Source organism: Anomaloglossus baeobatrachus, chromosome 3, assembly GCF_048569485.1.
Source record: "Anomaloglossus baeobatrachus isolate aAnoBae1 chromosome 3, aAnoBae1.hap1, whole genome shotgun sequence".
NCBI lineage: Eukaryota > Metazoa > Chordata > Amphibia > Anura > Aromobatidae > Anomaloglossus > Anomaloglossus baeobatrachus.
The window spans coordinates 560098900-560112384 of NC_134355.1; the positions used below are offsets into that span (position 1 = coordinate 560098900).

The 13485-nt window shown below is 53.1% G+C and overlaps 2 protein-coding genes across 3 annotated transcripts in view; one reads left to right on the forward strand and one right to left on the reverse strand.

The window, feature by feature from the left end:
- The window catches only part of PASK (PAS domain containing serine/threonine kinase), a 358840-nt gene that overhangs the window by 46164 nt on the left and 299191 nt on the right, over positions 1–13485 (forward strand). The gene's annotated exons all lie outside the window — the stretch shown is intronic.
- PPP1R7 (protein phosphatase 1 regulatory subunit 7) overlaps positions 1–13485 on the reverse strand; it is an 83538-nt gene that overhangs the window by 10114 nt on the left and 59939 nt on the right. For both annotated transcript variants that reach the window (XM_075338641.1, XM_075338642.1), the window contains one exon: positions 410–496. In XM_075338641.1, coding sequence (XP_075194756.1) covers positions 410–496 — 87 coding nt within the window. The remainder of the gene's footprint in view (positions 1–409; positions 497–13485) is intronic.

Below are 13485 nucleotides of genomic sequence, written 5' to 3' on the forward strand. Positions count from 1 at the left end.
GGGGGGGGGGGGGGGAGTTGATCCTACTGACAGATTCCCTTTAAGGAAACTTGAAAACTAAAAAAACTCCAACATATGAAAGGTACAGCAAGAAAAACTAAAATAAAAGGTAAAATGCACCGGCAGTTCCAGGAGTCTTTCAAACCCCACACCACCTTCATCAAGAAAATGCCACACAAAGGGAACACAATTTAAAAACTTATTTTGTGTGCCGTTAAGGCCTCAAAAATTAAAAAAAAAAAAAAAAAGTAGGATAAATTTTCGAACAATGCATGTTTTTCACCTTACGGATATCAGCAATTACTGGTCATTAAAGGGGTCTCGCTCGAACTGATTAATCTATTGGCAAACACATGCTTTATTTTTAGAGGTGAAGCAGATAGGAAGAAAAGGATAACAATAACTGTACCCAAAATTCCTGAAGTTCTGTTAGATGTCGGATATTCTGAATTTTCTTTATTCTATTAGAAGCAACATCCAAAGTAGTGAGCTTAGTCTGAAAGACACAAATGAGGAAAAAAATGCATCGTTGTAAATTAGACAATTTTCAGAGAGCTTATATAAACTATACTTAAATTTTCTGTCTTGGAAAGTCAGACTTGGTCTCTTGATCATCCATCACAAAGTTAGTCTATAAATTACACACCATTACTCTATACCATTAAAGGGAACCTGTCACCAGATTTGGGGCCTATACGCTGCAGCCACCACCAGTGGGCTCTTATATACAGCATTCTAACATGCTGTATATAAAAGCCCAGGCCGCTGTGTAGAACGTAAAGAAGGGAATTTTGTTTACTTACCGTAAATTCCTTTTCTTCTAGCTCTTATTGGGAGACCCAGACAATTGGGTGTATAGCTTCTGCCTCCGGAGGCCACACAAAGTATTACACTTTAAAAAGTGTAACCCCTCCCCTCTGCCTATACACCCTCCCGTGCATCACGGGCTCCTCAGTTTTGGTGCAAAAGCAGGAAGGAGGAAACTTATAAATTGGTCTAAGGTAAATTCAATCCGAAGGATGTTCGGAGAACTGAAAACCATGAACCAAAAGAACAATTCAACATGAACAACATGTGTACACAAAAGAACAAACAGCCCGAAGGGAACAGGGGCGGGTGCTGGGTCTCCCAATAGGAGCTAGAAGAAAAGGAATTTACGGTAAGTAAACAAAATTCCCTTCTTCTTTGTCGCTCCATTGGGAGACCCAGACAATTGGGACGTCCAAAAGCAGTCCCTGGGTGGGTAAAAGAATACCTCGATAAAAAAGAGCCGAAAACGACCCCCTCTTACAGGTGGGCAACTGCCGCCTGAAGGACTCGCCTACCTAGACTGGCGTTTGCCGAAGCATAGTTATGCACCTGATAGTGTTTCGTGAAAGTGTGCAGACTAGACCAAGTAGCTGCCTGACACACCTGCTGAGCCGTAGCCCGGTGCCGCAATGCCCAAGACGCACCCACGGCTCTGGTAGAATGGGCTTTCAGCCCCAAAGGAAGCGGAAGCCCAGAAGAACGGTAGGCTTCAAAAATCGGTTCCTTGATCCACCGAGCCAAGGTTGACTTGGAAGCCTGCGAACCCTTACGCTGGCCAGCGATAAGGACAAAGAGCGCATCTGAACGGCGCAGGGGCGCCGTGCGAGATACGTAGAGCCGGAGTGCTCTCACCAGATCTAACGAGTGCAAATCCTTTTCACATTGGTGAACTGGATGAGGGCAAAATGAAGGTAAGGAGATATCCTGATTGAGATGAAAAGGGGATACCACCTTAGGGAGAAATTCCGGGACCGGACGCAGAACCACCTTATCCTGGTGAAAAACCAGGAAGGGGGCTTTGCATGACAGCGCTGCCAGCTCCGATACTCTACGGAGCGATGTAACTGCCACTAGAAATGCCACCTTCTGCGAAAGACGTGATAAAAGAGACATCCCGCAGCGGCTCGAAAGGTGGTTTCTGAAGAGCCAATAGCACCCTGTTAAGATCCCAGGGTTCCAGCGGACGCTTGTAAGGTGGGACTATGTGGCAAACTCCCTGCAGGAACGTGCGGACCTGCGGAAGCCTGGCTAGGCGCTTTTGAAAAAATACGGATAGCGCCGACACTTGTCCCTTGAGAGAGCCGAGAGATAAACCCTTGTCCATTCCGGATTGAAGGAATGAAAGAAAAGTGGGTAAGGCAAAGGGCCAGGGGGTAAAACCCTTACCAGAGCACCAGGATAAGAAGATCCTCCAAGACCTGTGATAGATCTTGGCGGACGTTGGTTTCCTGGCCTGTCTCATGGTGGCAATGACATCCTGAGATAACCCTGAAGACGCTAGGAGCCAGGACTCAATGGCCACACAGTCAGGTTGAGGGCCGCAGAATTCAGATGGAAAAACGGCCCTTGAGACAGCAAGTCTGGGCGGTCTGGGAGCACCCACGGTTGCCCCACCGTGAGATGCCACAGATCCGGGTACCACGACCGCCTCGGCCAATCTGGGGCGACGAGAATGGCGCGACGACAGTCGGACCTGATTTTGCGCAGCACTCTGGGCAGCATCGCCAGAGGAGGAAATACATAGGGCAGTCGAAACTGCGACCAATCCTGAACTAATGCGTCCGCCGCCAGAGCTCTGTGATCCTGAGACCCGGCCATGAATGCCGGGACTTTGTTGTTGTGCCGTGACGCCATGAGATCGACGTCCGGCGTTCCCCAGCGGCTACAGATCTCTCGAAACACGACTGGGTGAAGAGACCATTTCCCCGCGTCCATGCCCTGACGACTGAGAAGAAGGGAATTTTGTTACTTACCGTAAATTCCTTTTCTTCTAGCTCCTATTGGGAGACCCAGACGATTGGGTGTATAGCACTGCCTCCGGAGGCCACACAAAGCAATTACACTAAAAAGTGTAAGGCCCCTCCCCTTCTGGCTATACACCCCCAGTGGGATCACTGGCTCACCAGTTTTAGTGCAAAAGCAAGAAGGAGGAAAGCCAATAACTGGTTTAAACAAATTCACTCCGAAGTAACGTCGGAGAACTGAAAAACCGTTCAACATGAACAACATGTGTACCCGAAAAACACCCAAAAATCCCGAAGGACAACAGGGCGGGTGCTGGGTCTCCCAATAGGAGCTAGAAGAAAAGGAATTTACGGTAAGTAACAAAATTCCCTTCTTCTTCGGCGCTCCATTGGGAGACCCAGACGATTGGGACGTCCAAAAGCTGTCCCTGGGTGGGTAAAGAATACCTCATGTTAGAGCTGCAAGACAGCCCTCCCCTATAGGGAGGCAACTGCCGCCTGCAGGACTCTTCTACCTAGGCTGGCGTCCGCCGAAGCATAGGTATGCACCTGATAATGTTTGGTGAAAGTGTGCAGACTCGACCAGGTAGCTGCCTGGCACACCTGTTGAGCCGTAGCCTGGTGTCGCAATGCCCAGGACGCACCCACGGCTCTGGTAGAATGGGCCTTCAGCCCTGATGGAACCGGAAGCCCAGCAGAACGGTAGGCTTCAAGAATTGGTTCTTTGATCCATCGAGCCAGGGTGGCCTTAGAAGCCTGCGACCCTTTGCGCTTACCAGCGACAAGGACAAAGAGTGCATCCGAACGGCGCAAGGGCGCCGTGCGGGAAATGTAGATTCTGTGCTCTCACCAGATCTAACAAATGTAAATCCTTCTCATACTGATGAACTGCATGAGGACAAAACGAAGGCAAAGAGATATCCTGATTCAGATGAAAAGAGGATACCACCTTCGGGAGAAACTCCTGAATGGGGCGCAGCACTACCTTGTCCTGGTGGAAGACCAGGAAGGGAGCCTTGGATGACAGCGCTGCCAGCTCAGACACTCTCCGAAGAGATGTGATCGCTACCAGAAAAACCACTTTCTGTGATAGTCTAGAAAGTGAAACCTCCCTCAGAGGCTCGAAGGGCGGCTTCTGGAGGGCAACTAGTATCCTGTTCAGATCCCATGGATCTAACGGCCGCTTGTACGGGGGTACGATATGGCAAACCCCCTGTAGGAACGTGCGCACCTTAGGAAGGCGTGCCAAACGCCTCTGAAAAAAAGACGGATAGCGCCGAGACCTGACCTTTAAGGGAGCCGAGCGACAAACCTTTTTCTAACCCAGATTGCAGGAAAGAAAGAAAGGTAGGCAATGCAAATGGCCAGGGAGACACTCCCTGAGCAGAGCACCAGGATAAGAATATCCTCCACGTTCTGTGGTAGATCTTAGCGGACGTGGGCTTCCTAGCCTGTCTCATGGTGGCAACGACCCCTTGGGATAATCCTGAAGACGCTAGGATCCAGGACTCAATGGCCACACAGTCAGGTTCAGGGCCGCAGAATTCCGATGGAAAAACGGCCCTTGGGACAGTAAGTCTGGTCGGTCTGGTAGTGCCCACGGTTGGCCGACCGTGAGCTGCCACAGATCCGGATACCACGCCCTCCTCGGCCAGTCTGGGGCGACGAGTATGACGCGGCTGCAATCGGATCTGATCTTGCGTAGCACTCTGGGCAAGAGTGCCAGAGGTGGAAACACATAAGGGAGCCGGAACTGCGACCAATCTTGCACTAGGGCGTCTGCCGCCAGCGCTCTTTGATCGCGAGACCATGCCATGAAGGCTGGGACCTTGTTGTTGTGCCGGGACGCCATTAGGTCGACGTCCGGCCTTCCCCATCGGCGACAGATTTCCTGAAGCACGTCTGGGTGAAGGGACCATTCCCCTGCGTCCATGCCCTGGCGACTGAGGAAGTCTGCTTCCCAGTTTTCTACGCCGGGGATGTGAACTGCGGATATGGTGGAGGCCGTGGCTTCCACCCACATCAGAATCCGCCGGACTTCCTGGAAGGCTTGCCGACTGCGTGTCCCCCCTTGGTGGTTGATGTATGCCACCGCTGTGGAGTTGTCCGACTGAATTCGGATCTGCCTTCCTTCCAGCCACTGCCGGAAGGCTAGTAGGGCAAGATACACTGCTCTGATTTCCAGAACATTGATCTGAAGGGTGGACTCCTGCTGAGTCCACGTACCCTGAGCCCTGTGGTGGAGAAAAACTGCTCCCCACCCTGACAGACTCGCGTCTGTCGTGACCACCGCCCAAGCCGGTGGTAGGAAGGATCTTCCCTGTGATAATGAGGTGGGAAGAAGCCACCACTGCAGAGAGTCCTTGGCCGTCTGGGAAAGTGAGACTTTCCTGTCCAGGGATGTTGACTTCCCGTCCCATTGGCGGAGAATGTCCCATTGAAGTGGGCGCAGATGAAACTGCGCAAACGGAACCGCCTCCATTGCCGCCACCATCTTCCCGAGGAAGTGCATGAGGCGTCTTAAGGAGTGCGACTGACTTTGAAGGAGAGCCTGCACCCCAGTCTGTAGAGACCGCTGCTTGTCCAGCGGAAGCTTCACTATCGCTGAGAGAGTATGAAACTCCATGCCAAGATACGTTAGTGATTGGGTCGGTGACAGATTTGACTTTGAGAAGTTGATGATCCACCCGAACGTCTGGAGAGTCTCCAGTGCAACAGTCAAGCTGAGTTGGCATGCCTCTTGAGAGGGTGCCTTGACCAGTAGATCGTCCAAGTAAGGGATCACAGAGTGTCCCTGAGAGTGCAAGACTGCTACCACTGCCGGCATGATCTTGGTGAACACCCGTGGGGCTGTCGCCAGACCAAATGGCAGAGCTACGAACTGAAGATGGTCGTCTCCCATCACGAAGCGTAGAAAGCGTTGGTGCTCTGTAGCAATCGGCACGTGGAGATAAGCATCTTTGATGTCTACTGATGCTAGGAAATCTCCTTGAGACATTGAGGCAATGACTGAGCGGAGGGATTCCATCCGGAACCGCCTGGCGTTCACATGCTTGTTGAGCAGTTTTAGGTCCAGAACAGGACGGAATGAGCCGTCCTTTTTTGGCACCACAAAGAGATTGGAGTAAAAACCTTGACCTCGTTCCTGAAGAGGAACAGGGACCACCACTCCTTCTGCTCTTAGAGAATTCACCGCCTGCAGAAGGGCATCTGCTCGGTCGGGATGTGGGGAAGTTCTGAAGAACCGAGGCGGAGGACGAGAACTGAACTCTATCCTGTACCCGTGAGACAAAATGTCTGTTACCCACCGGTCTTTGACCTGTGGCAGCCAAATGTCGCAAAAGCGGGAGAGCCTGCCACCGACCGAGGATGCGGAGGGAGGCGGCCGAAAGTCATGAGGCAGCCGCCTTGGAAGCGGTACCTCCGGTTGCTTTCTTGGGGCGTGAGTGAGCCCGCCAGGAATCAGAGCTTCTTTGCTCTTTCTGAGTCCCTTTGGACGAGGAGAATTGGGGCTTGCCCGAGCCTCGAAAGGACCGAAACTTTGACTGCCACTTCCTCTGTGGAGGTTTGCTTGATCTGGGCTGAGGTAAGGAGGAGTCCTTACCTTTGGACTGTTTAATGATTTGCGCCAATTGCTCACCAAACAGTCTGTCTCCAGATAATGGCAAGCTGGTTAAACATTTTTTAGAAGCAGAATCTGCTTTCCATTCTTTTAACCACAAGGCTCTGCGCAAAACTACAGAGTTGGCGGATGCCATTGAGGTACGGCTCGTAGAGTCCAGTACCGCATTGATAGCGTAGGTCGCAAACGCAGACATTTGCGTAGTTAGGGACGCCACTTGCGGCACTGCTGGACGTATGAGAGAGTCCACCTGTGCCAGACCAGCTGAAATAGCTTGGAGCGCCCACACGGCGGCGAATGCTGGAGCAAACGACGCGCCGATAGCTTCATAGACAGATTTCAACCAAAGGTCCATCTGTCTGTCATTGGCATCTTTAAGTGAAGCCCCATCCTCCACTGCAACTATGGATCTAGCTGCCAGCCTGGATATTGGAGGGTCCACTTTTGGACACTGGGTCCAGCGTTTGACCACGTCAGGGGGAAAAGGATAACGTGTATCCTTAAGGCGTTTAGAAAAACGCTTGTCCGGATAAGTATTGTGTTTCTGGATGGATTCTCTGAAGTCAGAGTGGTCCAGAAAAGTACTCAATTTACGCTTGGGATACAGGAAATGGAATTTCTCCTGCTGTGCAGCTGCCTCCTTGCAGAAGGGGCTGGGGGAGAAATATCCAACAGCCTATTGATGGCCGCTATAAGGTCATTTACCATGGCGTCACCATCTGGCGTATCCAAATTGAGTGCGGCGTCAGGACAAGACTCCTGATCACCCACCTCTGAGTCATCATATAGAGACCCTTCTCGCTGAGACCCTGATCCGCGTGATGACGTGGAGGGTCTCTCCCAGCGAGCTCGCTTAGGCGGACTGGGACTGTCATCGGAGTCAGAGCCCTCAGCCTGTGATGCCTGGGACCCCCTTGAATTACGGATTAATTCCAGCTGAGGGGGGCCGGGGAACATAGACACAGCGGTGTCCATGGTCTGAGCAACTGGCCTGGACTGCAAGGTTTCCAGGATTTTTGCCATAGTCACAGACATTTTATCAGCAAAAACTGCAAATTCTGACCCCGTCACCGGGGCAGGGGTCGCAGGCGACTCTGCCTGGGCTACCACCACCATAGGCTCTGGCTGACGAAGTGCCACTGGGACTGAACATTGCACACAATGAGAGTCTTTGGAGCCTGCTGGTAGATTAGCCCCACATGCTGTACAAGCAGTGTAAGCAGCCCTTGCCTTGGCACCCTTGCGTTTTGTGGATGACATGTTGTTGTCTCCCCAGAGTAATATAGGGTATACAGCCAAGAAGCGACCGAACAGTGCAGTATATATAAATATATCTGGTACAGCGAAAAACAGTACACAAATATAACACTGTGGCACTAGTGTTGGGCCGCACGTATGTGCTGCTTACCGCCCGCTTAGCGCGGGTGTGTGGTCGCCAGAAATCCCTAGCCTGGGTCCCCCAGAGCCTGCGTCCGTTCTCCAGCCAGACTGCATGTGTATAATGGCTGCCGGCGTCCTGGGGAGCTGCAAGCCTGGGGGCGGGCCTAGGGCGTGCACAGAGAAAAAGCGCGAAGCCTGTGTCCTACTGTGCTCAGTGAGAGGGCTGGAGCATGTAAATCGTGCTCCAGCCCTCGGCGCTGCCGATTGAACAACGTCTCTCCCCTACCCTGATTGACAGGGTGGGGGGCGTTAACGAAGCGGAGCTAGGCCGCAGAAAAACCGGGAACTAAAGTTAGAAGCGCCGCCGCCGTAAAAGCGCGGTCGGCGCGTCCCCGGCGCACTACAAGTCGCAGCTGCGCCGCCGCTCCAGGGGCGGTCGGCGCGGCGATCCACACACATAAAGTCCCCCAGTAATCTGCGGGGACTATAAGCCCAGCGCACAGCGCTACAGTCCCCGGCGCACTAGCACACCCAGCAAGTCTGGGGTGTGCGTGGCCTGTCATACGGGGACACAGAGTACCTGAAAGTTGCAGGGCCTTGTCCCTGAACGGCACTCCCGCTCCACATCCAGCAGGTTCTATGGGTCTGTGGATGGAGCCCGGCCTCAGGGCTTGGTGGCCGGTAAGATCCCACTTCCTCAGAGCCCTCAGGGGGATGGGGAAGGAAAACAGCATGTGGGCTCCAGCCTCCGTACCAGCAATAGGTACCTCAACCTTACAAACCGCAAGTGGGGTGAGAAGGGAGCATGCTGGGGGCCCCATATGGGCCCTCTTTTCTTCCATCCGATATAGCCAGCAGCTACTGCTGACTACAAACAGTGGAGCTATGCGTGGATGTCTGACCTCCTTCGCACAAAGCAGAAAACTGGTGAGCCAGTGATCCCACTGGGGGTGTATAGCCAGAAGGGGAGGGGCCTTACACTTTTTAGTGTAATTGCTTTGTGTGGCCTCCGGAGGCAGTGCTATACACCCAATCGTCTGGGTCTCCCAATGGAGCGCCGAAGAAAATCTGCTTCCCAGTTTTCTACGCCCGGGATGTGAACTGCGGAGATGGTGGAAGCGGTGGCTTCCACCCACTGCAGAATCCGTCGGACTTCCTGGAAGGCTTGACGACTGCGAGTGCCGCCTTGGTGGTTGATGTATGCGACGGCAGTGGCGTTGTCCGACTGGATCCGGATCTGCCTGCCCTCCAGCCACCGATGAAAAGCCAATAGGGCTAGATACACTGCCCTTATCTCCAGAATATTGATCTGAAGGGAAGACTCTATCGGAGTCCAGGTTCCCTGAGCCCTGTGGTGGAGAAAAACCGCCCCCCACCCCGACAGGCTCGCGTCCGTGGTGACCACAGCCCAGGTGGGGGGTAGGAAGGATTTTCCCTGCGACAGAGAGTTGGGAAGGAGCCACCACTGAAGTGACGTCTTGATTGCAAGGGAAAGGGAGACGTTCCTGTCGAGTGAAGTCGACCTCCTGTCCCATTTGCGGAGAATGTCCCATTGGAGTGGCCGCAGATGGAATTGCGCAAACGGCACTGCCTCCATCGCTGCCACCATCTTCCCCAGGAAGTGCATGAGGCGCCTCAAGGGGTGTGACTGACCCCGAAGAAGAGATTGCACCCCTGCCTGCAGCGAAAGCTGTTTGTCCAGTGGTAGCATGACTACTGCTGACTGAGTATGAAACTCCATCCCAAGGTACGTCAGTGATTGGGTCGGTGTCAACTTGTAAGCATCCTTGATGTCGATCGATGCTATGAAGTCTCCTTGTGACATCGAAGCGATGACCGAGCGGAGAGATTCCATCCGAAAACGTCTGGTGCTCACATGTCTGTTGAGCAGTTTGAGGTCCAGAACGGGACGGAACGAGACGCACCACAAACAAGTTGGAGTAAAAGCCGCGACCATGTTCCTGGAGGGGAACAGGGATCACAACTCCTTCTGTCTTCAGAGCGTTCACCGCCTGAAAAAGCGCATCGGCTCGCTCGGGGGCGGAGATGTTCTGAAGAAACGAGTCGGGGGACGAGAGCTGAACTCTATCCTGTAACCGTGAGTCAGAACGTCTCTCACCCATCGGTCTTGAACATGTGGCCATCAGGCGTCGCAAAAGCGGGAGAGCCTGCCACCGACCGAGGATGCGGTTCGGGGATGCCGAGAGTCATGAGGAGGCCGCCTTGGAAGCAGTGCCTCCTGCGGCCTTTTGGGGGCGTGACTTGGACCGCCACGCATAAGAGTTCCTCTGGCCTTTCTCCGGCCTGCTGGACGAAGAGGATTGGGGCTTGGCGGAGGGACGAAAGGACCGAAACCTCGATTGTATTTTCCGTTGCTGAGGTCTCTTTGGTTTGGACTGGGGTAAGGAGGAGTCCTTTCCCTTGGATTCCTTAATAATCTCATCCAATCGTTCACCAAACAAGCGGTCGCCGGCAAACCGGTTAAGAACCTCTTGGAAGCCGAGTCTGCCTTCCATTCGCGCAGCCACATGGCCCTGCGGACTGCCACAGAGTTAAGCGGATGCCACCGCTGTACGGCTAGCAGAGTCTAGAACTGCGTTCATGGCGTAGGAAGAAAAAGCTGACGCCTGAGAAGTCAAAGACGCAACCTGCGGAGCAGAATTACGTGTGACCGCATTAATCTCAGCCAGACAAGCTGAAATAGCTTGGAGTGCCCACACGGCTGCAAAAGCCGGGGCAAAAGACGCGCCCGTGGCTTCATAGATGGATTTCACCAGGAGCTCTATCTGCCTGTCAGTGGCATCCTTAAGCGATGAGCCATCTGCAACCGATACCACAGATCTAGCCGCCAATCTAGAGACTGGGGGATCCACCTTGGGACATTGAGCCCAACCCTTAACAACGTCAGAGGGGAAGGGGTAACGTCTGTCAGTAAGGCACTTAGTAAAGCGCTTGTCCGGAACCGCGCTCTGGGTTTCTGGACAGCATCTCTGAAGTTAGAGTGATCGAAAAACGCACTCCGTGTACGTTTAGGGAACCGAAACTGGTGTTGCTCCTGCTGAGAAGCCGACTCCTCCACAGGTGGCGGCGGGGGAGAGATATCTAACACCTGGTTGATGGACGAGATAAGGTCATTTACTATGGCGTCCCCTTCAGGTGTGTCAAGATTGAGAGCAACGTCAGGGTCAGTGCCCTGAGCTGCGACGTCCGCCTCGTCCTCCAGAGAGTCCTCAAGCTGGGAACCCGAGCAGCGTGAAGAAGTCGGGGAAGATTCCCAGCGGGCCCGCTTAGCCGGTCTGGGACTGCGGTCCGGACCGGAGTCCTCCACGTGAGACCTAGGGCCCCCCCTGGGAACGTGCTGCGGCGCGGACAGAGAGGGGCCTGGAGGCGAAGATCCAACAGGGCCCGGGGCCTGTGTAAGGACCGGTCTGGACTGCAAAGCTTCAAGCAGCTTGGCAGCCCATTTGTCCATAGACTGAGCCATGGATTGTGAGAGTGACTCAGAGAGTTTTTCAGCAAAAACTGCAAACTCTGTCCCTGCCGCCTGGACAGGGAGAGCAAGGGGTTCTACCTGAGCCGAGGGGCCCACTAGTGAACGAGGCTCCGGCTGAGCAATCAAAACAGGGGTTGAGCATTGCTCACAGTGAGGGTAGGTGGAACCCGCAGGTAACTTAGCCACACAAGAGGTACAGGTCGCAAAATAACCCTGTGCCTTGGCACCCTTGCTCCTTGTGGACGACATGCTGTTGTCTCCTAGGAGAGTGATCACTGAGGGTATATGGGGAGTGTATACAGCCCGACCGAACAGATTATATATATATATATATATATATATATATATATATATATATATATATATATATATATATATATATATATATATATATATATATATATATATATATATATATATATATATATATATATATATATATATATATATAATCTATTCCGGCACCCTGGAGGGGACCAGCACCGGGTGACGGTTTGGCTTACCGACCGCTAAAAAGCGGAGTGTGTGTCCTCCAGATTCCCTGCCTTAGGTCTCCCAGCGTTGCAGAGCTCTTTCCAGGAAATCCTCCACAGGCAGAATGCCAAAGAAATGGCTGCCGGAGCTCTCTGGGGAGGAGTGGGGCCGTGGGCGGCGTCTAGAAAAGTGCGGGAATCTGGAGTCCCCACAGTGATCAGTGAGGGGGGAGGAAACATACAAGATGCTCCGGCCCTCACCTCCGACGTCAGGTCGGCAGTCCCGCCCTTACCCCTGATAGACAGGCCCGAGGGCGGGAGTTTTGCTACTAGGCCGCAATTGAAGCCGGGGACTAAATTTAAGACCGCGGCCGACAAACAGGCGCGGTCGGCGCGGAAGTCCGCCGGCCGTCACAAAAGAGCAGCTGCTGCAGCGTCCGGGATGAAGGCGCTCCATGCACATCCCCCATGGGGGTACAGAGTACCTTAGTGTTGCAGGGCCCAGTCCCTGAGTTTAAACTCCTGTCCGACAGATTCCCACAGGGGCTGCGGAGGGAGCCCGGTCCCAGTGAATGGATGACCGGTCAGGATCCCACTTCTCCCAGAGCCGCTAAGGGATGGTGAAGGAGACGGCATGAGGCTCCGGCCTTTGTACCCACAATGGGTACCTCAACCTTAACAACACCGCCGACGTAGTGGGGTGAGAAGGGAACATGCCGGGGGCCCCGGGGGGGCCCACTTTTCTTCCAACCGATATAACTAAAATGAGAATGCATGAGTGGATGTGTGCCTCCTTCAACACAAAGCATAAAGCTGAGGAGCCCGTGATGCACGGGAGGGTGTATAGGCAGAGGGGAGGGGTTACACTTTTTAAAGTGTAATACTTTGTGTGGCCTCCGGAGGCAGAAGCTATACACCCAATTGTCTGGGTCTCCCAATGGAGCGACAAAGAAAATCACTTTATAATACTTACCTAAACGGTCGCTGCGGTGGAGTTGGGTCATATGGTGTCTCCGTTGCCTCCTCTTTCAGCCATCTTCTTCTTCCTTCTGTGCATGACGCGTGCTACGTCATACACACTCGCCGCTCCCAAGCAGGTGCACTACAATACTTTGATCTGCCCTGCTCAGGGCAGATCAAAGTGCGCCTATACAGGACCTCAATACTGGCGAGTGTGAATGATGGAGGACGCATCATGCACCCCGGCTTCAGAAAAAGGACGTCAAGGATGGCCGAAAGAGGAGGCGCCGTCACCGGAGAATGGAGAAGCACATATGACAACTCCACCGCTGCGACTGTTTAGGTAAGTATTATAAAGTGATCTTTACGTTCTACACACCAGCCTGGGCTCTTATATACAGCATGTTAGAATGCTGTATATAGAGCCCACTGGTAGTGGCTGCAGCTTATAGTCACCAAATCTTGTGACAGGTTCCCTTTAACAGAGCCTGTATATTGGTAATATGTACAGCCTATAGATGTCAAGCCGTCCGCTTGATGCACATTGGAATGCAGTGCCAGACAACTTCAAAGCTTTTTAGGAGGTACCGTATTTTTCGGACCATAAGATGCACTTTTTTTCCCCCAAATGTTGGGGGAAAGTTGGGGGTGCGTCTTATGGTCTGACTATAGGGCTGCGGCTGGGAATGAGGGTGCTGCAGGTCATCGGGGGCACGAGCAGGCAGCAGCAGCGCCTGCCGTGACCACGTGGGCCCGCTCATTACATATGCACGCCCATCCTCC